Source organism: Sorex fumeus, unplaced genomic scaffold (assembly GCF_029834395.1).
Source record: "Sorex fumeus unplaced genomic scaffold, SorFum_2.1 ptg000098l, whole genome shotgun sequence".
NCBI classification, from domain to species: Eukaryota; Metazoa; Chordata; class Mammalia; order Eulipotyphla; family Soricidae; genus Sorex; species Sorex fumeus.
In genome coordinates, this window is record NW_026606155.1 from 88,572,905 (window position 1) to 88,593,523 (window position 20,619).

The window sequence follows — 20,619 nt, forward strand, 5'->3', positions numbered from 1 at the left end:
TAAAATTTGTTTTACTTCACTGCTCATCCTCTCATGAAATTCTCTCTGCGAGGTGAGTCAAGAACCCAGTAATCCTAGGTCCCGGGTGGCAGAGGTGGATGGGGAGAAAGTAACAGGTTTTCTCCTCCCTGCTTCACATAAGCCACCTGTAGGGCAAAGAAAGAAAGAAAGAAAGAAAGAAAGAAAGAAAGAAAGAAAGAAAGAAAGAAAGAAAGAAAGAGAAAATTCCTTTTCCGTCTGTGTTGCGTTTCCATAGTCTTATCTACAAATAACTTATTTATGTTAATAGCTCCCCATTTTTGTCTTAATCTCTGATCTTTTAATTCCAGAATACTGTTATAAACTGAGCCATCTATCATAAGGTCAGATCACTGCTATACTTGATATATCTACTTGGATTTTTAGTAAGAGTCATATTGAAAATGTCTAAATCTTTTTAAACCTGACAAAAACCCATTTCTCCTTTTTTTTTCCTTACTATGGTATGGGACACTCACTGTTTTTGCTATCTAGGAGTAATCCTTAATTGTCAACCACCACCTACCCAGAAACACCAGTCATCTCACTCCTGAAAATCTTTCACTGCCTTTCATTTCCACTGTTCTTTCATTTTCTTTTTTTTTTTTTTTTTTTTGGCTTTTTTTGGATCACACCTGGCAATGCACAGGGGTTATTCCTGGCTCTGCACTCAGGAATTACTCCTGGCAGTAGCTCAGGGGACCATATGGGATGTTGGGAATCGAATCCGGGTCGGTCATGTGCAAGGCCTTACCTGCTGTGCTATCACTCCAGCCCCTGTTCTTTCATTTTCATCCGAGCTATTCTTTCCTGTCTGGGAGAACCTCTTAACATTTTTCTGCTTTTCTTGTGCCCCTATTAGTTCAGCAAACTGAGCTTGTAAAAACAGAAAAGTCAAGTCACTTTAAATATGTGATTTCCTGTTAACAATTAGAAACCCAGGTTTTTTTTATTTATTTATTTTTTTAAATTATGGCTCATAGATCTACACTCTCCCTATCTCAGCCCAGCTTCACCACTCTGTACTTCTACACTTTTTTCCCTACAACACACCTAAGCTTATTCTTATTTGGGGGACACTGAACACTAGTGCCTATACACAGAATACATGTCATTCATATGAAATTAACCTCTATTGATAGGTCTCCCATTCTACTAGTTCATCATTCATCAGTTTTGTTTTTATCATGATACTGTAGCACATTTTTGTTAGACACAACAAGGCTTTAATCTCTTTTAATTAGGTACTTCTTTTTCAATATTCACACATAAGAAAATGCCTCCATGATCACTCCTAACTTATAAACAAGTTTCAACACGTCGTTCTATTATCTCTTTAATTATACCTTGTGCCATGTTTTAAGTTTCTGAAGAAAGGATAAGAAAACAGGATAGGGCCCTCCAATATATCAAGGCATGAGAAATTTCTTCATATTCTCTGGATCCCAGTAGACAAAGCCCATAAAGCTTGTGTTAATGATTACGTGTTAATGATTACATTTTCCCAGGAAATGCATATTCCAGAACACCGATAAAGAGATCCTGACAACCCTACAAAGAGAACAGATGTTAATGGCAAACACAATTACACTTTCTAAATTTGTGATTTGAATATCTGACTGTAGCAGATTGAATGGATGTAATGTAGAAGGCAATCAATCTCAATTACCAAAATATAAATACAGAAGGCTTAACCTGTAACAGCATTTTAGTAATCTCTTATACAAGGACTCAATGACTCCATGGTGAGATACAACAGTCTTCACTAACTGTCTTCTAAGAGAACATTTTTTTTTCATTCTGTTAGCAAATTAGGGCTAGAGCGATAGCACAGCAGAAGGGCGTTTGCTTTGCACGCGACCCCGCAGGCCAGCCCGAGTTCAATTTCTCCGCCCCTCTCGGAGAGCCGGGCAAGCTACCAAGAGTATCTCGCCCGCACGGCAGAGCCTGGCAAGCTACCAGTGACGTATTTAATATGCCAAACATATTAACAAGTCTCACAATGATAGAGACGTTACTGGGCCCACTCGATCAAATCGATGAACAACGAGAGATCAGTGCTACAGTTAGCAAATTATTTATAACAAGCAATATGAAATAAATTATAGAGGGCCTGCTATCGGGACAGGCTTGAGGGGTGGTTGGGATATTGGAGACAATGGTGGAGGGAAGTTATAATGATGGTGGGATTTGGTGTTGCAATATTGAATGTCTATAACAAATCATGATTTGTAAAACACATTGGTTATGTAAAGTGTAAAGGTAAAATAAAATTTAATAAAAATAATTTTCACAAAAAATTGATTTTATACATATTGATTTTAATATTTAATTTGTTACCTAATCAATTTCAATTCTAGAATTTTGTCAACAGTTGGGGCTTTGTCTACATTGAAATAATTTTTAATTGAAAACTAATCTGACTGTAGCAGATGGTAAATTCTAAGGATAGATGACTATATTGTTAACACCTTAACCTGGAATAACTGATCCTCTATTATTTTTTTAGGGGGAGGTAGGGAAAAACTTACCTGTGCCAAGGGAACATATACAGTGCTAGTGATCATCCCAGGGCTGGCCACCTGCAAGGCAAGCACTTTAACTCCTGCACTCTCTCTCAGGGCCTCCCCACTAATACTTCTTGAATCAACAATTTGACTTCTCAAATTAATTATGGGTTTCAGTATTAACTACCATTACAGTGACCAAAGCACCTGGGAATAAAATGTTTGGCTGAAGAAGTAAGCCACAGGACATGCTAGTTACTCAGTAAATGCTCAAGAACTACTTCTAAAAGCAAGTTATTTTTCATACTCATGGTTTAACTCTGAGCTGGTGTGTATTTCTCACCAGTGGATCACACTTGAATATGGTTTAATTAATACAACTTGCAGCTCTAGCATCAATGAGTTAAAAGAGGTAAACGACAGAAGTTGGAATGGTTTAAACAATAGCTATGACACTGCCACTTACTCCATCCTGACTTCCATTTACAGTACCAGTTGTCTGTCCACATGGCGGCAGAACATGGAAAGAAGGTTGCTTGAGAAGGCTAGGGGTTCTGCCAGCGAGGCTGCAGGCATCTGGGCTATCTCCCTGGCCATCAGAACCACCATGTCTGTCCTGGACTCCAAAAGACGAAATGTGTTAGTCATTGTATTTTTGCAGAAACTGAAACTCAGGTAAAAGTCCTTGCTGCCCTACCAACAAATTACCCTGTGTATGATTAGCAATTAAAGATAACATTCACATGTTTGGTATTTGCCAGGCAAGGCCGACAACTTTATACATATTCCTTCTTAAGAACTCCTAAAAGATTAGTACCTTATCTGTATGTGTTTATAGAGGACGAAACAAGATAAAAGTACTGTATCTAAAACTTGTATTGCCAGCAAATGGTAGGAACAGAATTCAAACACAAATATGTTTGTTTCCAAAATATATTGATTGATGTCCCACGAAAGTCTGATACTTAGACCAACAGTTTTCAACCTTTTTTTCACATTTGTGAGTTGGCACCAGTTTGTGCACTAGAGTTTGAAAACCCCTTTCTAGAATACTGAGGGTAATGGGGGAAAACAGAACATCTGAAACTGTTATTTTTTTCCCCTTAACTGTCTAGCCTCCCAAATGCTTGGATACACTAGGCTGAAAATACATGACTCAAATGTCACATCCCAGGGCAGGATGAAGTAATATTTTCAAGGCTTTTATATGACCTTACCAAGTTGTATGGTCACTGTTGGGTTTGAGGGTAGAACTCAGGGATATCAGCTGTTCCCCATGACTCAGCAGGGCATAGAGCAAAGATATTCCAAACTGTAAGAGATAAAGACTCCAAGGATAATTGAGTTCACTCCAGGCATCCACTACTTTCCCTGGCTCGGCAGTTTTCCCAACTGAAAGGGCAAGTTCACATTTACAAATGGAGTCCAACACCCATAATACTGAATAGTTTTACATAGGCTAAAGAATACTCAGTCTTATTCAAGGCAAACACCATCCTACCTTCCCAGAATTTAAATGTATTCTTCTGAGAAGCTAATTAAATGCATACTTAGAGACCACCAAGATTTATAATTTATTGACCCAATCTTTACTGTTACTGTGGAGGCAGTGGTACTCAGGCCCAAAAGTGCTGCGAGGCCACCTGGGCCTCACCCAGTGATGCCGGCAAATCATCTGGTGCCAGAGACCAAAAGGAGGGCCTTGTGCTGAGCCTTCATGTGCTCCAAGCATGTGCTCCTCCACTTGAATCATCTTCCTGGCACTTAGATCCCACTTTAAGAAACAGTTTGGAACTGGAGCAATAGCACAGCAGGTAGGATATTTGCCTTGTATACAGGCGACCCAGGTTCAATTCCCAGCATCCCATATGGTCCCCCGAACAACTCCAGAAGTAATTCCTGAGTGCATGAGCCAGGAGTAATTCCTGTCCATCGCAGGGTATGATTCCCCCCGCCCCCCCCCCCATAAAAGAAACAGTTTAAACAGGGCCAGAGATAGGCTTAACCAATTTGATTCCTTAGCACCATATGGTCACCTGAGCATTGCTATGTAGGAGCTGCTCCTGGGCACTAACCGCTTTGGCCCAAAAACCAAAACAGGAAGCACTACTCTAGGCAAAGATCTTTAGAGAGGAATTCACAAAACAATCCACTGGGATTAGAATTAAAAATATATCAGAAGTTTTACCTAGAATTTTCTCTTGAAACTTCCCTCAAAGGGGAGGCTGTTTGTGCCACCCTAACGGTGGTGAGGTGTGTTATTCCTGGTTCTGTGCTCCAGGATGATCCTTGGTGGTGCTAGGGGGACCACATGTAGCCTTGGGGATCAAAATCAAGGTGAGTGGGATGTATGGCAAGTGCTTTAGTCCCTATGCTATCTCTCCAGCCCTGAAACTTCCTCTTGTCTATTAATGTCCTAATGGTATAGTGTTACATGTGTAAAAATTATAAACACATAGGTGATGTGGTCCAGAATTTACTAAAATCAAATCTGATAACTTGGAAAAGATGGATGAGTATAACCCAGATCACCTTGGTCCCTGGGAATGGAACCAAGGAAAGCAAAAGCTTTCCAGGTTATTTTAGTGCTGATTAGCAGTGGATTGACACCAGGGAAGATGCAAAAGATGTGAAGATATGAGACTCTCCCCTATTCATCTGCCAGTGATACCACCTAGTGAGCAGATAAATGGAAAGAAAAGCCTCTCAAGTGAGTTACCTGATTCTGAAGCACCACATTGACTGGTTTCTCTGAGGAGCAAGGTGGTAGCAGCATTAGTCCCTGAAGTCCTTGGAGAAGTTCATAGAAGGTCAAGTGACTTATACATTTACTCAGAGGTTTGAACAATACTTGTAGGGCCTGCAAGAAGGTTAGTGAACATGTCTTAGCCTCCACTATGAATACACCCCCTTCTACCAGCCTCAGTTCTTGCTGAACTGCCTTTGGTACATTCCAGGTCAGTTTACTTTCCAATCTTTCCCCACCCATATCTCCATTCCTCATACTTCATTTCATTTCATTTCATCATCCTGTTATTCGTCGATTGCCTCGAGCAAGCCCCAGTAACGTCTCTTTCATCCTAGCCCTGAGATTATATTCAAGGCTATTCCTCATACTGATCCTTTAATATCCACTTCTCCTAAGGTGCCTTTCATAAGAAGATTAGAGATGAGATTCAACATTGATAAAGTGACCCTTATCTTCTCATACACTTAAGCACGGTTTACTATTCCTGAAGATGGTCAGCTATTACTATTGTTTTTCTGTAACTCTATCATATGAAAAATATGAGGTCAGAACCCCTCAACCTCTCTGGCATCTCTGGAAAAGAGCCAGGGAGGTATTATAGAGAGCACTAACACATTCACAAATCTTTTTCTCTATGCAGTGTCACATACCTGATCAGTCATGTCTCTCCTGATCAGGAGTGGCAGATTATTAATGATAGCCAGAAGGAGGTTAACAGCTTGATCCTGGGGCAGAAAAGGGAGCAGCCGCGCCACTAAGACTTTTCCCTTCCTCACAGAGAGCACCTGCAGGAATCCATCAATTGCTTCCCTACAAGTGAGCAGGAAGATCACTTTCAGGGCTCTGTATAGAGAGGGCTACAAGCAAATCCAATGATGTTGCTCATTCTTCTCCTTTGTGAGCTGAGATGTGACTCTCCCACACTCACTCTATATCATTCTGCTCGTGGAACTTCAAGGCCTGAACGAGCTTCTCAACCTTGTTTCTCTGCTGTTGAGAACAGGGCTGTGGAGGTCTGTCCTTCTGTCCTTCCTCTATCTCTAGTAACTGAAGGAACATCTAGGAATATGAGATTGGGGAAAGAGAGAGGAGGGGTGAAATTGATCACTACCACTGCCCTTGAGGTCAAGCGAAGAACTGGTCCCTGAAGAGCTGATTTCTCACCTTCTCAATGTGGTGCAATACTCGCAGCTTATGGCAGCTGGTAGCTCCTGTTTCCTAGGAGAAAAATTACCTTCAGCCATACCTCAACACAGCAACCCAGACCTCAGGGGACCTAGAAATTGAGCTGAAGAAGCTAGACACTAAATAGTTAAACTTCTTCATTCTTAGCTTGAAATCTGAATTCAAACATGAGAGTGCTCCAACAGGGAAGATAATGTAGGTTCTGGGAGATACACCTACCTGCTCCTGAATTCCATGAGGTACAGCATCTATAGCCCGGCGAGGGCTAAAACATGTCGATACAGCTACCTGGCCAAGGGAGCCTTCTATTCGAAGCACTGCATAAAGGCAATCAAGAGTAACATCTTACCCTCCTAGCATCTTACCCTCCTAGAAGTCTAAGCCTGGCCAGTAGGGTCGTCCCGGGTTCTACCTGACTCATAAATCTTAGCCTTCTGAATGTAGGGTGTGTCCAGCTTGTGAAATTCACCCTTGCTCCTTTGACCAAGTAGTTCTTCATCTACTTGCTTCTTTTCCAGTTTCTTATAATATTCCTGAGAGTGAAGGAACACAAAACATTCAAACACAATTTTATTATTATTCTCTCCTAAATTATTCACTCCAGAAATAATCCTGATACCGTCAGTCTTTATAGAAGTCATGCTAAAGCATCTTGAACACCCTGGGCCAAATAACTATATTGGCATGTTAGTCTTTGCTGAGCTATTGATACTGTACCCCCATAGAACTCACAAACAGGCAAGAACTATATCTCCAGAATCTTCTTTCTCTTTTGTTTTTTGGAGGAAGGGCTAAAGTACTCTCTTAAATTCATATTAACTTAAGGGGATGAAGACCTATAATCACTTCTGTTGTCTGTGGGTGTCCAGGGTAAGTACACAAGAACTAGATACAATTAGTTCAACTAAAAAAAAAACAGAAAGCAAAGTGGCGAGTCAAAGTGGTGGAAGCAAACCTATTCCAGAATCTGAAGCCTTTCTGTAGCCCTTATTTCCAAGCCACACACTGCACACTGGCTCTCTCCCCTATTTTTATATTTTATATTGCCTTTGCTTCCTAAATCAGTTATCTACAGCATGAAGACCAACAGAAACTTGAAATGCAGAAATAGTTCTAGGAATGGATTGTCAGTTGACCTCTCATCTACTTTTATACTTCTCAGGGTTTGCTTGGCAGCTCTAGTATCTTAAATCTGTAAAATCCCCAGCTAAAATAAAGCTACATATGAGTCAAATGAGAACTTGAACCAAGTTCCTTTATTTGGGAACTGCTAAAAGGTCATGAGTATAAAATGATTTAATTTTCCATGATCCTTGCAGGAAGAAGGTTTCTGGAGCTTGGTGGAAAAAGAAAATATGTAAAAGGAGACAAAGGCAGGGATTTCAGAATAGGGGCTCACAGATGTAAAAGAGAAAGTGGAACACAGCCCAGGCAACCTAAATCCAAGACTTCATACAAAAATGAAGACAGGAAGCAGGGGAAAGAAGTCAAGTTGTCTCAAGCATTTGTTCATTTAAACAAATTTAATTCCACCATTTATAAGATGTTTGTGTCTTAGATCTTGAAAAGTAAAAAGCAGATAAATATTTTTGCGATAGCACAGCGGGTAGGGCGTTCACCTTACACGCGGCCAACATGGCCGACCCGAGTTCGATTCCTCCGCCCCTCTCGGAGAGCCCGGGAAGCTACCAGAGTATTCGATATGCCAGACACAGTAACAACAAAGTCTCCAATGGAGACGTTACTGGGCCCGCTCGAGCAAATCGTCAATCAACGGGAGGGCCTTTACCTTTACCTATTTCTAACACCCACATAAAATGAAGAAAAAGGTAGAGATGCTCTAGATTTATGCTTTACATAGGGGGAATTTTTTTCTTTTGGTTTTGTGCTTGGTGGAAAAAGCACAAAAAAAAAAAAAAAACCCGATGGACGGTTCCACAATGAAATAGACCACATCATATTCAATCGGCGGTTTTGCCTAACCGATGTTGCTGTTGTCCCAAAATTCCAAACGGGATCAGACCACCGTCTTCTTCGTGCAAAATTCTACCTCACAGAACGAGGAGAAAAGAATGCAAGGTTTAAGAAGAAGACTCCCAGAACAACCACCAACTGGGAACTCTTTGGCTCTGTTGCAGCAACATGGGAAGATGCCGTCATTGACAACATTGATGAGGAATACGATCGAATGATTCAGCACCTCCATGATTGTGCAAGGAATGCCAAGAGAGAGATAACCACAAAAAACCGTCTTTCTTCGAACACTCTTGAATTTATTCGCCAACGTGGCGTGGCACGTGCCTCAGGCAACCACAAGCAAACGTCCGAACTGGCAAAACAGTGCAGAAAAGCCATCAAGGATGACCTCAAAAACAGGAGAGCAGCAGTACTGGTAGATGCAGCAGAAGCTGGGAAAAACATTCGTAATGCCCGCCTGTCCTTCACCAACTACAAAACCAAGATGACTGCCCTCCGACATCATGATGGATCTATCACATCTTCCAGAAGGGCAATGGAGAAGATTATTCATGAATTCTACTCAGATCTCTTTAATAGCCACATCCACTTGCCCACATACCACATATCACATGATGGATATATCGTTCCCAATGTTCTCCCTTCCGAAATCCAACATGCCATCTCGTCGGTAAAGAAACAAAAAGCACCTGGCCCAGACAAGATCAGACCTGAACACCTGAAGAACTTACCATCAGTACTCATCAATACATTAGCTCGACTCTTCACACGCTACCTGTCTGAATGCAAGGTTCCATCCCAATGGAAAACCAGCAAGACTGTACTACTATACAAGAAAGGAGACATCCACGACATTGGCAACTATCGCCCAATCTGCCTATTGTCTGTCATCTACAAACTATTCACTCGAGTCATCCTGAATAGGATTAGCAGAACACTAGATGAAGGACAACCATGTGAACAAGCTGGATTCCAAAAAGGATTCAGTACCATCGACCATATCCACACAATAACCAAGCTCATTGAGGTATCTCGGGAGTTCAAGATGCCGCTCTGTCTAACGTTCATTGATTTAAAGAAGGCCTTTGATTCTGTTGAGACGGAAGCGGTCATGGAAGCCCTAGCCAACCAGGGCGTACAAACTCAATACATCAGGATCCTTCGTGAGCTCTATTGCGGATTCACTACCAAGATCTCACCATTCTACAAAGAAGTAATCATCCATATCAAGAGAGGGGTTCGGCAGGGTGATACCATTTCACCAAAACTCTTCAGTGCCACCCTCGAGAACATCATGCGACGACTAGAATGGGAAAACATGGGAGTGAAGATAGATGGTCGGCAACTACACCACCTCCGCTTTGCTGATGACATCGTTCTAATAACACCAAACATCAGCCAAGCGGCACAAATGCTTGCGGACTTTGACCGTGAGTGTGGAAAGGTTGGACTACAGCTGAATCTTACGAAGACAATGTTTATGAGAAACAGCCTTGTTCCTGACGCTCCATTCGCTCTCAACGGAACCACCATCTCCGAATGCAACAGTTATATATACTTAGGTCGAGAAATCAACATGATGAATGACCTGGCACCTGAGTTACGCAGGAGGAAGAGAGCGGCTTGGAATGCCTTCAAGAGCATTGAAGAAATAACTAAAAGGACAAAGAACCTCCAACTACGAGCACATCTCTTTGATTCCACTATTCTTCCTGCATTAACATATGCCTCAGAAACCTGGACCCTACGAAAACAGGATGAGAACACTATTCGGGTCTCTCAAAGAGGAATCGAAAGAACTATGCTTGGAATATCACGATTCACTCAAATGAGAGATAGAATCCGGAGTTCTGATCTTCGTCAACGCTCAAGAATCAGAGACGCTGTCTCATTTGCCAAGACATCAAAAATCAGATGGGCTGGACATGTAATGAGGTTTACAGACAACCGCTGGACTAGAGCCATTACTGATTGGATTCCACGAGACATCAAAAGATCACGTGGACGCCCACCTATAAGATGGTCAGACTTCTTCGTCAAGACCCTAAATGATCGGTTTGAGGCTCTACATGTTCCTAAAACGAACAGATACCATTGGGCTACGCTAGCACGCAACCGGGATGAATGGAGACGTTACTGGCACCCGCTCGAATAAATCGATGAATAACGGGGATTAAGTGATTAAGTGAAGTGATTTGTGCTTTAATGTGTGATAGGAGTCCCAGCAGTCAGTGGGGTGCTTAAAAATTATTGGCAAAAGATAGGGACTAAACTTCAGACTTGGAAGCAGTACTTTTGTTGAACACTGACAGGCTACTGAAGGAAACAAGATAGCCTTTGCCCTGGTGGGAGCTTAGAAACTCATTAATAGAATTGACAAAGAGGGAAAGCACATGGCTCTATGAGAGCACAGAGGCGATATACTTATTTTATCAGTAACTAGACAGTGAAGACAACCCTTTTGTAAAGACATTGCTTTGAAGGGGGAGACAGGTAGTATACCTACCTCCCTTTTCTGAATCTGCTGCAATCATGACACTCATAGAAAATACTTGTGACAAATGTGGAGCAAAAGAAAAAGAAAGTTCTAAAGTTTACCCTGGAATGAAGCACTTTGTAATAAAATGAGTCACAGATGCTGCCAATTTTGAGCAGTTTTTTCAGGAGCAAATCTAGGTGAATGGTAAATCTGTGAATGTCCATGAAGGGGTTCTGATCATTGAATGGAGCAAGAGCAAGATCACTGTCACACCTGTTACCTTTTCCCAAAAGGCATTTGAAATATTTCAAAAAAATGATTTGTTGAGCGAAGTTTCTGACAGCAGTGAGCACAAATTGTGTTACTTCCAGATTTACCAGGATGAAAATGATGGATGAGGGGATTACAGATCATTTACCTGTAATGTTTTGTATAAATCCTTGTCTGATTCTCCCCCAAAATAAATAAAAATATGAAATACACTTTGCTATACTTTGCTATATCTTACATCTTGCTAACGCAGGCAAGGAACTCTTTTTTTTTTACATGATTGCTAAATTAATTCACTTGCTACACTCAATGTGCTATAAAAACAAGATGTTTTTATCAAAATTACATTGAAGTGGGAGCACATAGATACATGTGAAATATTTTTGATACAACTCTAGAATAAACTGCCAGAAAATTCACATACTAAGTTTAGAACTCCACATACCAAGTTTAGAACTTAATATTTAGGCTTGATAAAATATATGCAAATAATTTCTCAATGCAGCTTAATAAGCTTTCAAGTACCTACAGTTCCCAATGACATTTGCAGACACAGATGACCATCTCATCAGACTCGCATATATATAAATCCCTCTTTTTATATGTGTGAGCAGAATTATAAATCACTTCATTTGGCTGAGGTATAGAATAGAAGGAAATTAGCTTGGGATCTAAACTTTAGAAATACAGAGATCTTGTCCCATCTGATTGGGCATGCTCCTTGGAGCTGACAAGATTCAAGAGAAAGCTCATGGAGCTTTCTGACCCCCATCTGACCCCAGGGTTCCAAGCTACGAAGACCCATCTGAGGCTCACCTGGTAGTAATAGTCATCCAGGTGGGAATTCTCACTCTGCAGCTGAACCATCTGCACTTTTATCACCCAGTCCTTCTCCTTCCGGGTCATGAGGTTAGCATAAGGGTCTGGTTGCTGAGACCAACGCTTCTTGGCTAAGGGACTTCAATCCAGGAGGAGCATCTATTTAGACCTCCCACCCTTGCCACAGGAAATTTCCCAAGGGGTAGTGAGAAGAGAGTGAAGCTGCTGGGAAGGACAGAACAGAGTGCAGAGGTGTGCAGCAAGAGTCTAATTGTGCAGGAACGCTGAGGGAGACACCCAGTCACAAAGGAAAACCCAGCATGCCGACTGGTTCCCCTCAACCGCTCTCCTGTCTAAGTTTTACCTTGTTGTTGGACTATGATGCTGCTTCTGCAAGATCTGATTGTGCTGTTGCTTCTGCAAGATCCGTTGGTGTTGAGGGTGGAACTGGGTCAGATGACCACGAAGACTTAAAAAGAAACATGGGCTGGATAGATAGCAGCTCTCAGCTCCCTACCCCTCCACTCATTATCCTCGATAACCAACTAGGCATGGAAGGAACCATGTTTAATGAAATCTCCTCAAAGTCAGTCACATGAAATATCACAACCCTTAATGAACAAGGCTCACACCTCTGAGACACATTTTCTGCAACTTGGCTCTAAGAAATCTTGACTTAGTAGAAATCTTTTTGCCTCATTACAGTGAATGCCAAAACCTTGTTCTCAGCTCTGTGATAGTAAGCTGACTTCATGTAAGTTTTTTAATCTATTTTGTTATTTTGGTCCTGAAGGGGCTGGAGTATACTCTGCAGTACTCAAGGGTCTATCCTGGCCAGGTTCAGGGTACCCTGGAGAATGAAATCTAGACATCGCATGCAAAGCTTGCACTTCACTCATTTAGCTCTCTCTCTACCCCACATAAGTTCTTTACTGTCTTTGTGTCTCGATTTCCTCATCTGTAAGAGAGAAGGGAGACATTAAGTTCTACATTAAGTTCCTCTGCTTCTCTTAAGTTTCTGAAGTCTTTATGTCATGGCTAGCAGTGTTCCCCACCCATAGCCTTCTTTCCCCTCTAATCTCCAGAGTAGAGCTCAATCCATCCCAGATGCCAAATACCCAGCACCCTGAACCAGTACCTGAATCTAGGGGACTGTGAGGTCGGAGAGCTGCATAAGTGAGTCTGGTTTGGCAAGGACATTTGAGATCCAAAGTGCTGCATTTGCGAGTTGACTCTGGGGAAAGTGGGCCAGAAAGGAACTGGCGGCATGTAGTCTGGGGCCTGAGAGGAGAATTAAGAGGTGTAGCAGAAAGTCATCTCCACCCGTGGAATGAAGCCCTTGCTTCTACTAGTGCATTTCCTTCTTTTTTCTGTCTGCCATTCACACAAACATTTTTGCTGTTTAGTTAGGGTACCAGACTCTGGATCCCAGTCTTGTTTCTAACAGTTTGTCATCTACAAAGTGGCTCCTCAGGCCCTAAAAGCAGGGTTCCTGGGCCCTGAAAGCAAGGTTCCTGCTTCCTCGGTGACTCTACAGCTATCCCTCTCCTCTGTGACAGTTCTCTCCAAGTCACAGAGTTACATTCCCTTCTCATTCTCCCCTCATTCTTCCCTCCCTGCAATTCCTCTACCCCAGAGCATGTTCCCATTATGCATTAATTGAAAGGCAGGTGCTCTTTCTACTTCTAATCTTAGTGCTGCTCAGCTGCTAAAATATCTGTAAAGTGGAACTTGGGATTTATTCTGTCCCTTTTCATATGACAGTCTCTTGTTCCCATACCATTCCTGTCATTTGCCATGCTTCCTCACATGATGGGTATCTCCTATCATACCCATACCATACAGGTGATTGATTTCCAGAGCAAGATCAAGAGTAGACTAAACATAAAAGAAATATGGGAAACCCCAAATGGAGACAGAAGACACTCACCTGCCACAGGAAGTGCAAGGAGGTGGCTGACATCCCCAGAATCCGGGGGACCTTCACTCCACGAGAGCTGACAAGACCTCTCTAGAATGGGAGGCAGGAAAAGCCAGACTCAAATGAATTACTATTTTCTCCATCTGTGGTTTTCACAGGGAAGGCAGCTAGGCCGACCTTTTCTGATTCCCTAGGGGAGGCAGCCCTGACCCTCCATCATATTCACAATAAGACCAGGTTCACTCTGTCACCTACGGGATGCTAGTTCCGCAGGCATTAGCTGAAGAAAGATCTGAGCCACTTCATTCCTACATGAGAACGCTTATCTCTCTACTGGTTGTGGGATCAATACCAAAAGTCTGGATGAGAGGGCGATCTGGCTGTGACATCTGTCACCCCATTGATCGCCAGGGTTGATTCGGCTGATATAGCTGGCTAGGCGGGTGTCCCCTTCCTCCCTCACCACTCCATGTGCGTCCCTCCCGAAACTGCGCGCTCGCGCTCGGTCGAAGAGGACAGCCTTCCCCGAATAGAGACGCACTGGTCTTTGGTCTTCGGTTGAGGGTATACGAGTAGCTGCGCTCCCCTGCTAGAACCTCCAAACAAGCTCCCAAAAGCCAGAGCCAAAGGTCAAAGATAACTTGCCATTAGCACAAGAAGCAGGGCCAGCACTTATGGACTCTGCACAGTCCTGCTAGGACTGTGGTTTTAAAGTGAGGAAAATCTCAAACTCAGTGGGAAGCAGGAGAAACAAGGGAAAGGAGAATTAACCTACTAAGGTTCTAGCTTGAAAGGGAAACTTCCAAAGACTCAGAAATAAAGCTCCCAGAGGAGAGCAACAAACACCTCTCGTACTCTATACCACTGATATACCAGAGTAGCACACATTTGATTAGGCTTAACCAACATGTCTGTAACCTGCTATACAAGGGCTTAATGGTTCCAGGTTGAAATACAACAATCTTCACACACTTTCCTCTTATGGTGGTGGGAAGGTTCAATGGTGGTGGGATTGGTCTTTCAATATTAAATGTAATGAATTGTGAACAACTTCACAAAAATAAAATAATTTTTAAAAAAGGGAATCTGTTAATCCAGTACCTATTTTAGGGGTGAGGAACCTGATGCTTAGCAACAATCTGAGCACAGAAAGTTCATGATAACTGCCCACCCACCTGCTTGCTGCCACGGTACCTGGGTATTATGGACATCACTGAAGACAGCTAGATCCCAGAGATCATTCTCATTCTCTTCCTCCAGGACTGGGTCTTGATACATATCTTCCTTTTCTTCTTCCTCCAACTGAGGATCAGACATCTCTTCTTCAGAAGCCAGGGGCCCATAGGATTTTCCTAGGTCTTGATTTAAGCATGGGCCTGAGAGAGAGGTTGCTTCTCTATAGCACTTCAGTTGATCCAGTAGCCAGTGCCACTTTCAAATACCCTTATAAAGGCTGGACTCTGCCTCACAACTACAGCACCATCTCCATCACCCAACCACTATAGCAAATCACCTGTAATTTCCCCATTGACCCCACTTCAATAGTAATCAGCTACAACCACTTTCACCTACTTCCCCTGCAAACTACCTTCTCTGAGCCTCCTTACCAAGTTCCAGCTGCCCTGTCTCACTGAAATTTAAAAAACTACAGTGTGGGGCTGGAGTGATAGCACAGCGGGTAGGGTGTTTGCCTTGCACGCGGCTGACCGGGGTTCGATTCCCAGCATCCCATATGGTCCCCTGAGCACTGCCAGGAGTGATTCCTAAGTGCAAAGCCAGGTGTGACCCCCCCAAAAAAAATGGAAAGAAAAAAAAAACTACAGTGCACCAGCTGCTTTACCAGGAAATTGCCATGTTGCTCTCAACAATCATATGTTATTGATGGGGACAGAGCAACAGCACAGTGTGGAGGCCACTTGCTTTGCATATGGCTGACTGGGTTCGATTCCCAGCATCCCATATGGTCCTCGGAGCATTGCTAGAAATAATTCCTGAGTGAAGAACCAGGAGTAAGCTCTAAGCATCACTGAGTATGGACCCCAAGTGAACAAAATAACCCAACATATGCTACTGTTAACTTCATCACGAGGGTGAGGAATATATATAGGACAGAGAAATGTGATTTGTGACCTACTGAGCTGTAGTCAAAAAATGAATAATTTGGAATCCTAGTGTTCCTGCAAGCCCACATCCACTCACTGAACACACCCACAAGCCTCCACACCCCAGAACAGCCCACACAGTGATACCTTCAAGGAGTTGATTCTTTGCAGGCTGGCAGACTTCCTCCATGTTCAATTCCTGTGGTGAGTGTGTGTGAGGAGCATCTGAAAGGCAAACCTGGGACAGGGAAAAAGCCCAGAGGCACTTTCTACCTCAGTTAGGAAGCTATGGAGCTTTAACATCACCCATCTTCTAACGGCAAGACTGTCAGAGGAGTATTGGCCCATGGTCCCTCGGCTGTCAGGCACCCTGAAAACCCCACCCTCTAGGCTCACCAGCTCTAGAGAGCTGCCCTGCAAGGGGAATGAGGAACAGCACTAGGAGCAGAAGGAGAGAAAATGCCACGCAAACCACACCAGTCTTCCTCTGTGTACAGCTGCCTCGTTGCTGACACTCACCGCCTGACTGTCCTTGTCCTTTCGGCTTAGTTTCTTCATGGTAGTGTGGGTCAGGGCTGACTCACTGCTGTTGACTTTAAGAGTCCTAACCCCACCCCTTCCCCCCATTAAAGGACCAGTACCTCCCACCCCTCACCCAGTGCCTGGCACTGAATCTCGAAAAATAGGGAAACAGAATATAATAGTTGAAATAAAATCTTGAAAGGGCAAGAGACATAACTTACATTTATAACCACCTAGGATTGTGACCATGGTTTAAAGAGATCAATATTCCACAGAGGCAGGGTGGGATGGGGGGACAGGGGGTGGGAGGGATGCTGGGACCCGCGGTGGTGGAGGATGGGCACTGGTGGAGGGATGGGTACTTGATCATTGTATAACTGAAACCCAAGCACAAAAATTTGTAAGTCTAAAAAATAAAATAAAATAAAATAAAGAGATCAATATTGTGGAGCAAATATTTTAAAAAAGGATCAATCTCTATTCTACATCCCCCCTAGATTGTATTCCATCAAAATTGAATAGGAAATCCCTGGGAAGATCAACAGGAGATTAATTACCTAATAGCCACAGCTACAGATAGCAGGGCAGGGCCTTGCAGGTCCCTAAGACACACCTGGTGCTATTGGCCCTTTGCTGGGTTCCTTTCCCAACCCTTAACTAATGAGGGATGCCTGTGAATCTAGAAGCCAACTATTCTAGGATAAAGCACTTTTGTAAGAGTTATTCAGATGATCTATCTTCATGGTTGCTCTAACGGAAAATGGTTCAGATGTTCAAGAGTGAAAAGAGAACACCTAAAGCAAGCACAACATTGCAGCTGTCAGTAAAAAGCCGTATCACCTAAGTCTCATCTAACCCCAGAGTAACCCAGGGATCTGTGCCCACATTCTGTCTTCAGTTGAACCCTTTGTTACTGTAGAAATTTTAATGAAAAAATAAAGGAAGCTACTTTTGAGCTTGGGATGGGGAGCAATGTTGTATTGAATAAATGGCCAGCCTATGAGCTCTCAACCCAAGAGACCCTAAAGCTTGGGGAAAAAATAAAAAAAGAAAGCTAGTTTAGGGCTACAGCAATAACACAGAGGGTAGGGCATTTACCTTGCACGCGGCCAACCCGAGTTCAATTCCCAGCATCCCATTGGTCCCCTGAGCACCAAAGGGGTAATTCCGGAGCGCAGAGGCAGGAGTAACCCCTGTGCATTGCCGGGTGTGACCCAAAAAGCGAAAAAAAAAAAAAAGAAAGAAAGCTAGTTTATCTACATCAGACATGCGGGTTAGGATCTTATGGTTGTGGTGGTAAGACCATGACACTTGGTGTCACTAAAGAAAAATATTTGTTTCAAAAGTTGCTATAGGTCAGGGGCTGAAGCAATAGTACAGGGGGTAGGGTGTTTGCCTTGAACACAGTCGACCCGGGTTTGATTCCCAGCATCCAATATGGTTCCACCAGCACCGCCAGGAGTAATTCCTGAGTGCAAAACCAGGAGCAACAACCCCTGTGCATTGCCGGGTGTGACCTCCCCCCAAAAAAGTTGCTATTGGTCAAACTTATCTATAGGGGAAGGTAGAATTTAAGTAACTTTCAAGTTACTTAAAAGCTTCTCATCTGAATTGGTTTAGGCATTTTGGTAATCCTATTCAAAAGTTTCTCTCAAGAACCTCCTAATTTACTTTATTATTATTATTATTATTATTATTATTATTATTGGGTGGGGGTGCTGTGCCAATCCAACAGTGCTCAGGGATCACTCCTGGATTGTGCTCAGGGAGCACTCCTGATAGTGCTTGAAGAATCTTATGCAGTGCTGGGAATTGAATCATGTGGGCTGTGTGCAAGTCAAGTGCCTTAACCCTTGCACTCTCTCTCAAGTCCCTTGTTTCTTATTTTAATTGCCTCATTCTCTCATTTTCCTACTGACTGACTCAAACATTTCTGTTATTTCCTCAACATAGATGACTCCTTCCATTGTTGCTGACTTTCTACTCCATTATAGTGCATTAGGGTACAATAGACATAATTCCATAACCCCCTCAACCTATGTACAATGACAATTTTCAACTCTTTGTTAGAATTTTGTAAACATATCATCAAATCAAGTCCCCTACCTTCATTACGACTCAAATGCCATTCCTGAACACTTGTTGGATTTTCAGAAAGTGGAAGCAAGGGGTAGTGCAATTAGCATAACTCTTATCTTGTGAAACTATTCCCAATTACCAACAATTAATTTTTTAACCACTGTTTGGTGTGGTGTGGGGGGCACCTGGAAGTGCCCAGGGATTACTCCTTGTTCTGTGCTCAGAAATATCTCCTGCTGGTGCACAGGGTGGTGTATGTGGTGCTGAGAATGAAATCTGCGTCAACCACATGCAAGACAAGAGTCATTTGATCTCTTCAATTTCTAAGCACTGATTTCTTAACTCTAAATAAAAAAGAATATGTTTAGTATTTAGTCTGTTTGATACTGTTGATTGTACACACCTTAGGTTTCTGTTCTCCCAGAGCTTCCTGACACTTCTGTTTCTTGATTCATCTAGTACTGCTTGAAGTGGTCTAGCATATGTCCCCTTAAAAAGATGCCTACCTTAATACCCATATCTAAAATGTCTGCTATGCTAGTACAATCAGCTGTGCTGTCCCTGTTAATATAATCAGCTGTGCCCAGGAGATTCCAGAGGCCCCATCAGCATCACTCCATTCTGACACTCAATTCCTAGAACAAGCCTAGACACCTCTGCCTTGCAGACTTGGCCCAGCAAGATATTCTGTGCATCTTGCGGCCACTCAAATTCATAGAATTGGTCCCACTAGTTCTTTCCCTGGATAAGATCAAATTATTTTGCAAACATCTCACTCTCTTTATGTGATTGGCTCACAACATTTTGTATACAATGCATTCCCTTCCTAGATTTGGCTACACATCTGCTCACCAACCTCCTAGAAAGAGCTAGCTTATCAAAAGCAGAAATTTCCCACCTACAGAGTCAAGACACAATAAAATACTTCCCTCAGGGTGCTAATCAGATCTCTTTCTTTGGAGGTTCCTCTGTGTCAGTCCAAACAGTAGGTTTTTTTCTCCTTAATAAACTTGCTCTGCTCTCATTTAAACTGCCTTGCACTCCTGGTAAATTCTTTTACCATCTACCATGCAGACTTGGCTTGGGTTCTTGGCTCCTCTCCCTTCATGACTTGGGTCATCCTTCTTTGACTCCTTTCATCTTCTCTTCATCTCGCCATATCCTTCGATATCCTCGGTTATAACTCTTTTCCCCCCCTTATTAAAGAATAGTCTTGATCTGAGGGTTTACCATAAAAATGTTGTCTATGTTGTGTGATTTTTAGCAAGTGCATTTTCCTGGAGAGATAGTCCAGAATATTCATCATCACATTCTCAAAGGAATCAGGAATCCTCCGAAAGTGTAAGTCTTCTGCAACTTGGATCCAATACTGAGCACTGGATAACAGGAACTCTTATTAATATTTTTCCAATGTCAAAAGCACTATAGTTTTAAGATACCAGTAAAATGTTTAACTGAAAATTAGTCTATATATCACCCCATGCCCACGCATCTATGCCAGTATCTATTTACCCATACCACTCCACTTGCCTATAATCTTGAATGAGAACTGAAGTCAAAGCTATTGTGGGACTGGGTTCAAAGTTGGCAAGAATAAGAAGTAATATTACATACCTGTGTGCAATAAAGAATTGTTCTGCAACAGAAAAAGAAATTCTTCTTACAACATGGTATCTTGGTATTGCTGCAAGCCAAGCATGTCCGAGATTTTGCAAGTAGTAAGTAACAATTCCAAAGAAACTACTCAGAGAGCTGGTAGTAAAAGACATGAGTTTATTGTTTACTCAAAGAAATGTAACAGAGGTGAATGACTTCTATTCTTGGCAGCACTTAATCTATAGTAAACACTTAAGATGAAACAAAGAATAGTTGTGTGCAGAACAATATAAAAAAAACAATAATATTGTCTGAAAGTTTGTTGAAACAACTCCAAATATAATCACAGTTTCCATTCTTCTCTGGTCAGGGATCTCTCTGGTCAGGGCAGGTCC

The 20,619-nt window shown here is 42.5% G+C and overlaps 1 protein-coding gene across 1 annotated transcript in view; it reads right to left on the bottom strand.

Moving 5' to 3' along the window:
* Positions 1-2,987: 2,987 nt before the first annotated feature.
* The window catches only part of PATL2 (PAT1 homolog 2), a 29,843-nt gene continuing 12,211 nt past the window's right edge, over positions 2,988-20,619 (bottom strand). Inside the window, 13 exon segments of the mRNA XM_056133980.1 lie at positions 2,988-3,141; positions 3,743-3,837; positions 5,245-5,385; positions 5,925-6,084; positions 6,203-6,333; positions 6,439-6,492; positions 6,679-6,776; positions 6,872-6,992; positions 12,002-12,143; positions 12,369-12,473; positions 13,143-13,285; positions 13,935-14,015; positions 15,120-15,283. Coding sequence (XP_055989955.1) covers positions 2,988-3,141; positions 3,743-3,837; positions 5,245-5,385; positions 5,925-6,084; positions 6,203-6,333; positions 6,439-6,492; positions 6,679-6,776; positions 6,872-6,992; positions 12,002-12,143; positions 12,369-12,473; positions 13,143-13,285; positions 13,935-14,015; positions 15,120-15,283 — 1,589 coding nt within the window.